General features: G+C 40.4%; 1 protein-coding gene across 1 annotated transcript in view; it reads right to left on the reverse strand.

The window, feature by feature from the left end:
* The window catches only part of FRAS1 (Fraser extracellular matrix complex subunit 1), a 626,357-nt gene that overhangs the window by 158,017 nt on the left and 454,128 nt on the right, over positions 1-14,212 (reverse strand). The window contains exons 27-29 of the mRNA XM_073637084.1: positions 12,360-12,630; positions 6,886-6,970; positions 1,392-1,712 (exon numbers count right to left, since the gene is read on the reverse strand). Coding sequence (XP_073493185.1) covers positions 1,392-1,712; positions 6,886-6,970; positions 12,360-12,630 — 677 coding nt within the window. The remainder of the gene's footprint in view (positions 1-1,391; positions 1,713-6,885; positions 6,971-12,359; positions 12,631-14,212) is intronic.

The raw sequence follows: 14,212 nt of genomic DNA on the forward strand, positions 1-14,212 counted from the left end.
GGCAGGTAGAATTAAGTCTTTAATCAAGGTGATGAAAATTATGAATCGTTCAAAAAATAAGTACATTTTGCATCAATACCTTCAGGTCTCTTTGAAAGCCGAAGGTGATGAGGAATTTCACCTTTCAGCATGACAAAGTTCTAAGCATACCTTCAAACCAACAATAGAATGGCTTCACCAGAAGATGATCACAGTTTTGGAATGGCTTTGCCAGAGCCCAGACTTGAATCCAGTTGAAAATCTGTGGTTGATCTGTAGAGGACTGTACACAGGAGATGCCCTCAATTTGACAGATTTGGAGGGCTACTGTACTCCTACTCAAAGAGAATGAATGCTGGCATAAATTAAAGTCGTCAACAAAATATTAGATTAAAGGGGTGCATATTAATGCAACAAAATAATTTTAGTTCTTTACGTTTCTTTTTCTACCAAATAAGATTTCAGCTTGTTTTTCTATCAAATTGTACAGATTATGGGTGACATTAAAGTTGGAAAAAGTTCTGAAAGGATTCTTCTTGATATAAGTTTTTCTACATTACAAAAACCTGGCAATTTAACAGAGGTGTGTAGACTTTTTATATCCACTGCAAGTTTTCCCACGGACTTCAGTACTGGGAGAAAAAAAATCAGATGAAAAAAATGCATGGGTGTATTTAAAAATAACCTAAAAAATGTATGTAAATAATCATGCTTTTTTTAAAATACCAAATATTAATGTCTGAAGAAAGCATACATTTTGGTCAACAGACAAGTAACTGAGATTAAAGTGAAGAAAAGTGATGTGGCTTCTGTAAGGCAGTGCTAGTCATCATGCTGGGGGACACTCGCTGCACCGGGTCAATTAAAGCACACCAGGCAACACCTTTCCGGTATTTCACAATCCAGCAGTTTATTATTCATCATAAACCACTCATAACCGAGTCCATCTCAGTGGCTCGCCGACATATTACACATTAATATGTAATTAATTAATAATAATTACACATTACTGGACAATTACAGTAATGCCGCAAGCCGCTGCATTACACTTCATAGGATAAATATAATGAATTGCTTTATACTAAAACTACCCAAACTATTTACTGCCATAAATTCCTGCACAGTTATGAATCGAGAAGGGAAAAGTCTGAAGAGCCAATATTGCTGCTGCTAAATTATTTCTAAGATTAGTGTGGGGTATACTGACCAGTGCACTAGGCTTCCTTCTTTCATAGTTTTCATGTATAGGTGAACTATCTACAACATTATCGATCTGTTGTCTGCGTCTGAAGCTCTATATGCCTCTTTGCCATACACTTGTATAGCTTCTGCGACTTACTAGCCTTATAAAAATTCAAGACTACTGAGTAATAATTGTATCAAATAAAAATAGACAAAACTTGGATACATACCCTTTCAGCAACTTTGACATGAAAGAGAATATTTTGGAAGTAGTATCCATCATTTGCCTGGAAAACAATTACATCCGATTGACTTTCAGAGCCATCATGAATATAATGAAGAGCTCCATTTGTAATGTCATCAAGTCGGAATTTGTGGATGGGTGTGTTCCCTGGGGGTATCACCAGCTGTCCATATTTTGGAGCAGTTAGAACAACAACTGTAACATCCTGCGGATTATCATCATCTCTTAGATCAAGGACAGAGCCAGTAATAGATCCAACTTCACCTTTGCCAACCATTAATTCTTCATTCCTTAGGATATATGGTGCCTGAAGTGATAGAGAAGCCAGATATTGTATAAGAAATATCACTTAAAAATTATAATAAAATAACAAAAGCACTTCTACTGCATACATCACAGACAAATTTATTATTCTGATTTAATAATCAAAATTATTTCATGCTGGTCCTAAAAAAACAAAACAAAAAACAAACAAACAGTAAACAGAATGATCCCTCCAGACAAAGGTTTTCCTAGACTAACTGATTTTTTATTATGTAAAGGAATGCCTAGTTTATTTAGCAGAAACTTTATTAAATACATTGCGGCCGATTCACCAAGGCTACACGCTCGCACTACGTCAGTCTTGCTGGAGAACAAGGTGCGGAATTCTTTAAAAGGTGAACGCCTCTGTGCACCATGACAGAATTGCTACTCCAATCAGAGACTGGAGTAGCATTTCTGGAGTACAATAAGTCTGCATTTGTGATTAATTTGATTGTCGGATGGGGCACACCCTGTCCCAACTCCTCTCACCTCCTCCCATTTTGGCAAAGCTGATGCATACTAGCATGAAAACAGTAAAAGTCACAAAAATTTTTGAGCAACTTCCTTTTCAGTTTTCTCTTGTAAAATTTGATGAGTCAGCGCCTTTATGTTTAATTTCATCCTTACGTTCAATATCTACACTTATTATTAGTGTATGGAAACATTCAGAGGTTGTACAGCATTTTCGAATATCATTAATACACTGCCCATATAATACTATTGGACACTGTTCAGAGCTCATATAATGGTGTTGTACACTATCTAAATAAAGGCGCATTCAGACGTCCATACAAATCGGTCCGTGATCAGACATCAATGCTCGAACTGGCCGCAGGTCTCTTGACTCAAGCGTGACAGCGTCATAGAAATATATTAAATTTGTCACGCTTGTGTAGAGAGACCCGTAGCCAGTCTAAACATTGCGGTCCGATCTTGGACCGGTTTATTCGACGTCTGAATGTGTCCTAACAGTGATCAGGTGCAGATAACAAATTTGTTGAGCCACCACTTATTGTCAGCACTTGATGTAAATGAAGTTAAAGCGCTTAGATCATAGGTGTCAAACTCTGGCCCGTAGGGTGGTTTTATTTGGCCTGCGACACCAGAACCACCACCCCTATGTGGAGGACTATGTGGAGCCCATTATTCTGTATGGAGGACTACAGTCATGGCCAAAAGTTTTGAGAATGAACCAAAATTATATTTTCACATGATCTGCTGGCCTCTGGTTTTTATTAGTGTTTGTCTGATGTTTATATCACATACAGAAATATAATTGCAATCATATTATGAGTACCAATAGGTTATATTGACAGTTAGAATGAATTAATGCAGCAAGTCAATATTTGCAGTGTTGCCCCTTCTTCTTCAAGACCTCTGTAATTCTCCCTGGCATGCTCTCAATCAACTTTTGGACCAAATCCTGACTGATAGCAGTCCATTCTTGCATAATCAATGCTTGCATTTTGTCAGAATTTGTTGGTTTTTGTTTGTCCACCCGTCTCTTGATGATTGACCACAAGTTCTCAATGGGATTAAGATCTGGGGAGTTTCCAGGCCATGGACCCAAAATCTCTATGTTTTGTTCCATGAGCCATTTAGTTATCACCTTTGCTTTATGGCGAGGTGCTCCATCATGCTGGAAAAGGCATTGTTGGGCGCCAAACTGCTCTTGGACGGTTGGGAGAAGTTGCTCTTGGAGGACATTCTGGTACCATTCTTTATTCATGGCTGTGTTTTTAGGCAAGACTGTGAGTGAGCCGATTCCCTTGGCTGAGAAGCAACCCCACACATGAATGGTTTCAGGATGCTTTACAGTTGGCATGAGACAAGACTGGTGGTAGCGCTCACCTCTTCTTCTCCGAATAAGCTGTTTTCCAGATGTCCCAAACAATCGAAAAGGGGATTCATCAGAGAAAATGACTTTGCCCCAGTCCTCAGCAGTCCACTCCCTGTACCTTTTGCAGAATATCAGTCGGTCCCTGATGTTTTTTCTGGAGAGAAGTGGCTTCTTTGCTGCCCTCCTTGAAACCAGCCCTTGCTCAAAGAGTCTCTGCCTCACAGTGCGTGCAGAAGCACTCACACAAGCCTGCTGCCATTCCTGAGCAAGCTCGGCACTGCTGGTAGTCCGATCCCGCAGCTGAAACAGTTTTAAGATACGGTCCTGGCGCTTGCTGGTCTTTCTTGGGCGCCCTGGAGCCTTTTTGACATCAATGGAAGCTCTCTCCTTGAAGTTCTTGATGATGCGATAGATTGTTGACTGAGGTGCAATCTTTGTAGCTGCGATACTCTTCCCTGTTAGGCCATTTTTGTGCAGTGCAATGATGGCTGCACGTGTTTCTTTAGAGATAACCATGGTTAACTGAAGAGAAACAATGATACCAAGAACCAGCCTCCTTTAAAAGTGTCCAGTGATGTCATTCTTACTTAATCATGACTGATTGATCGCCAGCCCTGTCCTCATCAACACCCACACCTGTGTTAATGGATCAATCACTAAAACGATGTTAGCTGCTCCTTTTAAGGCAGGACTGCAATGATGTTGAAATGTGTTTTGGGGGTTAAAGTTCATTTTCTGGGCAAATATTGACTTTGCAAGTACAGTAATTGCTGTTAAGCTGATCACTCTTTGACATTCAGGAGTATATGCAAATTGCCATTACAAAAAATGCAGCAGTAAACTTTGGAAAAATTACTATTTGTCTCATTCTCAATACTTTTGGCCATGACTGTATATGGTGCCTATAATACTGTATGGAGAACTAAGTGGGCCCCATTATTGTGTATGGATGACTTTGTGGAGCCCATTATACTGTATACTGGTTGGCCATCGACTTTGTCCAAGTTTTTCATTTTGGCCCTCTGTGTGTTTGAGTTTGACATCCCTGGCCTAGAGGATGGACTACCTAAGGAACTTACTCCCTTTTCGGTTGTTCCAGAATATAACTCTGCTTCTGTCCAAATGTGGCAGCATATCATATGGACCACAGCTAAAGCCTCACAACTCACATCTCTATATTGCACATCCATCATCCAAGCATTATGTAGACAAGCATAATATTGGCAGTAGGATTGATGCCCAGTGTCTGATAAAACAAAATCACCCTTTATTCTTTCCAAATCAAGCCATAAAATGTGTATGATAATAAAGAAAAAATTGGTGCTAATATACATATTCAAAAAAGGGGAGTGTTCAAAGGACTGATCCTAACAAATATATAGTTATCAAAATGAGGAGATCCACCAGTGTACAATAAAGGCACATCCAAATATACAATACAGACCAAAAGTTTGGACACACCTTCTCATTTAAAGATTTTTCTGTATTTTCATGACTATGAAAATTGTACATTCACACTGAAAGCATCAAAACTATGAATTAACACATGTGGAATTATATACTTAACAAAAAAGTGTGAAACAACTGAAAATATGTCTTGTATTCTAGGTTCTTCAAAGTAGCCACCTTTTGTTATGATGACTGCTTTGCACACTCGTGGCATTTTCTTGATGAGCTTCAAGAGGTAGTCACCGCAAATGGTCTTCCAACAATCTTGAAGGAGTTCCCAGAGATGCTTAGCACTTGTTGGCCCTTTTGCCTTCACTCTGCGGTCCAGCTCACCCCAAACCATCTCGATTGGGTTCAGCACCCCATCACTCTCCTTCTTGGTCAAATAGCCCTTACACAGCCTGTAGGTGTGTTTGGGGTCATTGTCCTGTTCAAAAATAAATGATGGTCTAACTAAACGCAAACCGGATGGAATAGCATGCCGCTGCAAGATGCTGTGGTAGCCATGCTGGTTCAGTATGCCTTTAATTTTGAATAAATCCCCAACAGTGTCACCAGCAAAGCACCCCTACACCATCACACCTCCTCCTCCTCCATGCTTCACGGTGGGAACCAGGCATGTAGAGTCCATCCGTTCACCTTTTCTGTGTCGTACAAAGACACGGTGGTTCGAACCAAAGATCTCAAATTTGGACTCATCAGACCAAAGCACAGATTTCCACTGGTCTAATGTCCATTCCTTGTGTTCTTTAGCCCAAACAAGTCTCTTCTGCTTGTTGCCTGTCCTTAACAGTGGTTTCCTAGCAGCTATTTTAACATGAAGGCCTGCTGCACAAAGTCTCCTCTTAACAGTTGTTGAAGAGATGTGTCTGCTGCTAGAACTCTGTGTGGCATTGACCTGGTCTCTAATCTGAGCTGCTGTTAACCTGAGATTTCTGAGGCTGGTGACTCGGATAAACTTATCCTCAGAAGCAGAGGTGACTCTTGGTCTTCCTTTCCTGGGGCGGTCCTCATGTGAGCCAGTTTCTTTGTAGCGCTTGATGGTTTTTGCAACTGCACTTGGGGACACTTTCAAAGTTTTCCCAATTTTTCACACTGACTGACCTTCATTTCTTAAAGTAATGATGGCCACTCATTTTTCTTTACTTAGCTGCTTTTTTCTTGCCAGAATACAAATTCTAACAGTCTATTCAGTAGGACTATCAGCTGTGTATCCACCAGACTTCTGCACAACACAACTGATGGTCCCAACCCCATTTATAAGGCAAGAAATCCCACTTATTAAACCTGACAGGGCACACCTGTGAAGTGAAAACCATTTCCGGTGACTACCTCTTGAAGCTCATCAAGAGAATGCCAAGAGTGTGCAAAGCAGTCAAAGCAAAAGGTGGCTACTTTGAAGAACCTAGAATATAAGACATATTTTCAGTTGTTTCGCACTTTTTTGTTAAGTATATAATTCCACATGTGATAATTCATAGTTTTGATGCCTTCAGTGTGAATGTACAATTTTTATAGTCATGAAAATACAGAAAAATCTTTAAATGAGAAGGTGTGTCTAAACTTTTGGTCTGTACTGTACAAGAAAATAATCTTCATCAATGACACATGATTAGCTTACAGACAAAAACTAGACATGATAAATCACATATATAAGACAGATTTCATAGCCGTGTCAACTAACCTTACCGAGTCTCACCTATGAAATCTGTATTATACATGTAATTGCTGTTTAGATGTTTTGTTTTTATCATGTCTGCTTTTTGTCCGTAAGCTAATCATGTCATTGACAAATATTTTCTTTTTGTATATTTGGATGTGTCTTTATTGTATACTAGTCCATCTCTTCTTCTTTTTGATAAAATGATAATAAAATAAATATTACCTTTGTTGACACTGCTTGTATGTTGATTGTCTGTGGCTGAGAGTAGAGATGCCCATCACTGACTTTTAGTGAAAAGAAGCCTTTCCTGCATGACAGTAAAAAATATAAGTAAATCACATATTTAAAACCTTAGTAAAAGTGCAATTATGTGACAGGGACCTCTTCAAGTAATGCTAAGACAAGAACCCCCTCTTTTCAGGACTTCCTCTACAGAATCTCGGATGTTCAGATGATGGAATATATCACAGCAGTCTTGAATGCAGGGGTTGAATTATTGGAGTCAATTTGGGCACTCTGGGATTATTTTTGGGCTCAACACAATGGATAATTATTTTACACCTCCCTCTATTTCCTCATTCTCCCTGTGTGTTTTGTGTCTTATTGTCAGTCCTTGGTTATGTTATAGATTGAATATGGCTGGGTAATAGAATCCAGTATTAAGTTGATTGCTTATGTTCTGGGTTTGCTGAGATTTTGTCGGTAGTTCTCTGCTGGATCTCGGCTGTTATTCACTGCCATAAATAAAAGTTTCATAGAGTTTTACTCGGCCGTACAAACTTTATGTGAATGTTGTTTCTAGATACATGTTATTTGTAAGGTTTCAAAAATCTCAATAAAAAATTCAGTTTAAAAAAAATGTTAATGCTACTACATATGTGAAAGAATTATCATAGCAATATGTATCCTGTTCATCAAGGGGAAATATGATTGCGTAGAGTGAATGATCTTCTATTCTTGGTGAAAACTGGGTGTTCATACATAAAAATCATTTCTATCTTTTGTTACATTTCTAAATGTAAATGTTCCTTCTAAAACGCACATTTTTAGGAAAAGATCTGCAATCATTTCAGAATAATGCTTCTTCTTTCTACTAACAGACCATTGTTTCCTATTTAGCTATTATGCTACGGTCAGCAGGAGGACATTTCACTAGAAGCTATATATAAAATGATCAGGCGAGTCTACAAACAACGTAATGTATATTAACTAATTTAGAAAGATAACATTTTTATTTAAATTTCAGCAGATACATTTTATACGCTTCATAAAACTGGGGCACTGTAAATGCTTACTTAAGTCTTTTGCTGATTTTCTAGTAACATAATGGTAAAAGTAAAAAGCTTCTGAGTAAATGTAAATTTGACAGCAAATGCAATAACATGATTAGTCATGTGCAATCCGCATCCTGACAAACAAAATAGACATTTCACTAGAGTCTCCTTGAAATCACCTACATGAAACAAAAAGGCTAATGAATGAAGTTTTCTACAACTTAGCAAAATGCACCCCCTAGGCAGAAGTCAGGAAAGGTGCACCCCAGCCTGATTCTGCTTTGCAGAACTTCGAGAACTTAAAGGGAAGTGTAGCACCCTGAGGATTCGGCTGCTACAGGGGTATTACACCTCAAGCCAGAGGTGTGGTATTCCACTCCCGGGTAAGGATGGAGCGTGGAACTGAGCTAGTAGGCTGCATGCACTACATACATCCCATTTCCGGGGGACAGAACTACGGTACTCCCACCAAGTTTATGTGCAGGTACGACAGCGTCTGTCCCTGGCTGGAGTGGGAGGGGGGTGGAACATCCCAGTAGTGTAGGGGCAGATAGGGGGAGTGGTCTGGGTAAAGTTAGGAGCCCATTGGGTGCTGGTCACCTGGGCTCACACATAGAGGGAGTATATAAGGTGGGCACCATCTTAGAATAGGGTCTTTTAGCCTGAGGAGCAGAGCAGAGGAGCTCAGCCAGGAGGGCTGACAGGGAGCTGTGGCTCCGGATGTGCCCAGCTCCAGAGCAGAGCCTGCAGAGGGAGAGAGGAGAAAAGAAGGACCCAGAGAGAAAGACAAGAAGGGAACCCCAAGACCCCAGAATAAAGACAAAAGGGTGAAGGGTTGGCGGACAAGGGTACCGGATCCCAAGCTGGCAGAGGCCAAAACAAACCTTAGCCAGGAACCGGAGGTCGTGGACAGGATCTGCCACGACCCTCACCAAATCCACCAGAATGGCACACCGAGCATAGGGTCAGGGAAGCCAGGGAAGGTTCAACCAACAAGAGACCCGAGGGAGCCGGACACAGGTGGATCCCTGGTGGGAACGGCCAGAGAGAGAGAGAGAGTCAGAAGGGAGCTCAGGACCACGCTCCGGAATCGCCTGGGGGTTGGCCGAGTCCAGGACCTGGTGGACGCAGCACGGCTCGGGTGGTCACTCAAGGCCAGAGTGACCAAAAGAACACCAGTAAGTAAAAGCCCTGAACTGCATCTCCTGACTCTGAGTCTTCCTTCTGCATCTTCACAACCCCCATCATCTACCCCTGCTGCCCTGAGGCCATACCCCTCCCGTTGGGGGTTATACCATCACTGCTGCACATATTCCACCGGCCTCAGCGGACTGCTCTGCAGCGGCGGCTTCAAAGCCGCACTCAACGGGTGGCGTAGTCGACATCCAAGTAACATCTACTGCCTTAGACTGCCACTTAGTTTGACACCCTGGGCACGGACCGGGTCACCGCCACGAGGACTACATCCCCTATCCAGATCCGGCTCCGGGTATCCCATGAACATGGCCCAGGGGGCGCGTCAGAAGCAATCATCAAAAAATTCCCTAATGTTTCAATCAGGTTTTTGTGTTGATTGTAGTTTTAAAAAACATTTGGCATATTACATTCATATATACATAAAGCATAATAACAATCTTTCAATTTTCTTCTCAGGAAGATTTTTCAGCAGGCTCCATATCATGAGAGGCTTATCATCAGAGGCAGTATTACAATGGCAGATAACACGTGCTCACACTCCCTTCACAATTACCTTTACACGGGTTCAGTAGACATTACAATATAAAAGATAGGGTCGGGGTCTGCCCATTGTGACTGTGTACATGAGTTATTTCCTGAAACAGAAGGAAGTCAGAATCTAAAAAATCCCCAATGGCCTGTGAAAAAATTGCAAGAGAGTTCTATGTTTTACTTTTAATACAGACTGTGATATGTAAAAAAAAATTGCCAAATTAAAAAATACACATTTAAGGCTAAGTGCCCACGATGCAGAAATGCTGCATATTTTTTCCACTTCTCCCTGGCAGGAAAAACGCATGCGGATTTTACATGCATTTTTCCCGCCATTTAGAAGCGTTTGTCAAGCGTTCTTCACATGCATTTCCGCATGCGGGTTATCAAGCGCTTTTCCAAGCGATTTTAGCATCACTTGGAAAAGTGCTTGACAACTTGTTCACACTATATAAATCCATACAACCGGCATGGATTTATATAGTGTGACCAAGTTAGTTTAAAAAAAAGAATAAGAATGGTAAAAAATAAAAAAAAAAGATTATACTCACCTTCCAATGTCCTCCCGGTGTTTTCTCCGCTGCGTCCGGTGTCTTGGGCGACTCGCGGTGGTGTGAAGGACCTGCGGTGACGTCATTGAGTCATGTGGCAGGTCCTTCACAACACCGCGACCCATACAGCAGACCAGACGGAGGGGAGAAAACACCAGGAGGACATCGGAAGGTGAGTATTATCTTTATTTTTTATTTTAAATTCTTTTTTTTAACAGGTTCTATGGTACCCAGGTCTGGATGAGAGTCTCCTCTCCTCCAGACCTTGGTACCATCCGCACATTGAACCGTGTGATATCTGCTTGTGCAGATGCAGTGATGCGAATGTCACGTGGTCCAATGCAAGTCAATGGCGGCGATTACGCTGCGTGTCCGCAAAATTAATGGACATGCTGCGTATTTTTCCGCAATGATAATCCGCAGCGGAAATTTCCGCAGCATGTGCACAGCACATGCGGATTATCATTGGGGACCATGGGGCACGTATTACGAAGTGTTTTTTAAGCGTTTTCGCTGCAGAAATTCCGCGGCAAAAACGCTTGAAAAACGCATAGTGGGCACGCAGCCTAATACTAAAACCTAATATAAAAAATAGGTAATTTTCTGATAATAGCTTCCCTTTAACTCCTTCAACCCTGGGCAATTTTCCATTTTTTTGATCAGTTTTTTCTCCCCTTCTTCCAGGAGCCATAACTTTTTATTTTTTTGTTCACATAGCTGTGAGGGCTTTTTGCCGGACGAGTTGTATTTTTGAATGACATTATTCAATTTATCATGTGATGCAATGAATAGCAAGAAAAACACTCCAGGTGCATTGAAATTCCAAAAAAAAAGTGCAATTCCACAACTGTTTTCTGGGGTTTTTATTTATTGTCTTTACTATATGGTTAAACTGACCTGGCAATATGATTCTCCAGTTCAATACTAGTACAGAGATACCAAACATGTATAGTTTTTTTTATTAAAGTGGTGAAATAAAATTCGGAATTTTTAAGAACATTTTTTTTCCTTTTGTCACCATTTTCCGAGACCCGCAACATTTTCATTTCTTAGGATATAAGGCTGTGAGAGGGCTTGTCTTTTGCGACCTGATCTGAAGTTTTTACTGATACCAGTTTGGGGTAGATACGATGTGTTGATTGCCTCTTATTGCAATGTTGCAGTGGCCAAAAAAACGTAATTCTGGGGTTTTGATTTTTATTGTTACGCTGTTTACCGATGGGATTAATCTACTTTTTATTTTGTGAGATCGGACTTTTACGAACGCAGCGATACCAAATATGTGCATTTTTTGCTTTTTTAACTATTGTTTTATTCTTAATGGGCCAAAAACTTTTTTTTTTTTTACTTTTTACTGCATTTAATAGTCCCCTTAGGGGACTTGAAGCTGCGATCAACATTGCTATGTATAGTGAAAATCACAATCTCCTATGAACGCCAGTCATAATGACAGGTAAGGGGGTCATCAGCTGATACATGGGTCATGGCAACGCATCGGCACACCGCAATCACGTTACAGGCGCGCCAATGGCTGGGTGGAATGACACGCTCCCTGACAGCGTGTGTTAAACGCCACTGTTCAGAAACTGACAGCAGCATTTAACAAGTTAACATCCGCGGGTGGTGCTCCGCTCCACCCGTGGCTGTTAGAGGCACACAATGGCTAATTAAATCAGCAATCATCTGCGGGGAAAAATACAGGCTTGCATGCTGAGTGCAGGGACATGACGTTTGACATGCATGTATGTCAAAAGCCGTAAAGGGGTTAATGAGCTATCCATGATAAGCTACTCTACTGCAACTTCACACAATTCTCAAGATTAGTGAATCCTAAATGGGCACTGTGCTGTGGAATAAAAGTCGGGGGCTATACAAATTCCAGGAAAAAGAGTAAAATTTAAAGTTTTCCAGTTGTATATTCAAATCAAAAAATGAAGTATTATTTGGTTGTGGGGGATGAGAGCAGTAAAACCATGGTTTTCTACAGGTCTTCTTTAAAAGGACACGTATGCTTTAATTGTCTGCACTATTTTCTTCCAGTGATTCATACATCACAAACTTGCTCATAATGTTCTAGCAAACAAGGAATAATCAGGAGTTTTCAGAATTATTAAAGTGTAATAGTTGATTAAATGTTCATTACCTTGATTTCTCCTTGCTGTGCTTGAATCTCACCCTTTGCTCAATTAGATCCTTCCAGCTGAAGTGTGTTTCTTTATGCAGATGAACCTCCTTGCCGTTGGCTATTTTCACAAGCCGACCGTTAGCTGGAGTAGTCACAACATGAAACGTAAGACTAATTTCTTCGGTGTCCAAATCTTGAACATTCATAAAAGAAAGGTCCAATGGTCTTACTGTGCCAATGCCCACAGTGAAAGAGCCATTCACCAGGAGAACCGGGGGATGAGCATTAGCTGAAAATGAAAAAAAGCAATCATTATTAGTATGAATACAATGATCAACTATTACGAAAAGTAGTAGTAAATGCATGAATCTCTCTACCCAAAGCAAAAGTAACAAAAAAAATTGATAATATTTTAATAAGTTGGCTTTTCCTTTAGTCAATCCATCAACAAGCCTTTCCTTTATTTTTTCCGTTGAGTCTAAATCCACTTCTGACTATGGTTAAAAAAAACTGCATCCATAATCATTTTTCTAAAAAACAATATGTGAGAATTCATCAAGACTAGTGTTTTATATTATCGTCTTGATCCAGAATCCGCTGGAGTAAGCTGCACCAAATTCATTGAGAGACACACGCCTCTTACTGAATTTGGAGTATCTTTGAGCTGCTGACTGGAGTACACTATGGCTATACTTTATGCCTCTTTTGTAGATTATAATGAATCTGTGCAACATTAGACCATACCCCCTTTCCACTAAGTTTCACCTGCTTTTTAAGAAAGTTGGTGGAGCTTATGTAAAAATGCCAAAAGTGACCACATTTTGTTAATGCTAGTTTTCTGGTGAAAAGGGCTGGATAAATTGACCCCTACATGTGAAAAAAAAGGGAAAAAAAAGTATTATAGAAATCATTTGGCTATAACATTAATTTGTCTCTGTAGGGCTAAAGCCACAGATAGCTAAACCTGTTATTTATGTGAGTGGCTACCAAGCATCTCTGGTGAAACTAAATGCCCAGGTAAATAATTAAATTCAAAACCTACAACATAAGAAGTGAGCACTAAAGATCCTAATAATTTTATTGAATATACTAAATATATAAGATACATGAGATAATATTAAAATCAGAGGTGCCACATTACAGAGGGACACAATTTACTCCTTCTCACAACATATATGGTGAAACAAGGCATCACATTGCAAAGAAGGATGAAGTATAAAACTTCTACTTCCCACCTGGTTTTATTTATACATCTAGCGCATCCACAATTCAAGGTGAAAAAAATCATGTATTCATATCAAAAAGGTAATAAGAGCAAAGAGACAATACCTTATTATAATAACATAGCTAGTGCTGTTGATGTGAGCCAGGCCAGAGTCCCTCCATCCCGACGCGCGTTTCGTCCTGCTTCTTCATGGGGGGGGGGGGGGGGGGACTAGGGTGTAAGACACTGGCCCAACTCAAATCTACAGCACTACCTACATTAGTACATTAGTATAATAAGGGATTATCTTTGCTCTTATTACCTTTTTGATATGAATGCGTGAATTTTTCACCTTGAATTGAATGTACTAGCTCTATAAATAAAACTAAGTAGGAATTAGATCTTTTAGGGCACAGTCAGATGGAAGTATTACTCGTGCAAGAATAGCATCGTAATCCTTGGACAGGCTGTTGGCTCTCCTCACCCGAGCGCGACAGCATGTATTTCTATGCAGCTGTCACGATCGGGTCAGGAGAGCAGACGGCCAGTCCGAGGATTGCGTGCGAGTGATATGGCCGTCTCACTGTGCCCTTATACTTATTCCTTTTTTGCAATGTGATGCCTTGTTTCACCATACATGTTGTGAGCAGGTCTAAATTGTGTCCCT

Source organism: Phyllobates terribilis, unplaced genomic scaffold, assembly GCF_046119375.1.
Source record: "Phyllobates terribilis strain yellow unplaced genomic scaffold, ASM4611937v1 Scaffold_1__5_contigs__length_1240528914, whole genome shotgun sequence".
In the NCBI taxonomy this organism is placed as follows: Eukaryota; Metazoa; Chordata; class Amphibia; order Anura; family Dendrobatidae; genus Phyllobates; species Phyllobates terribilis.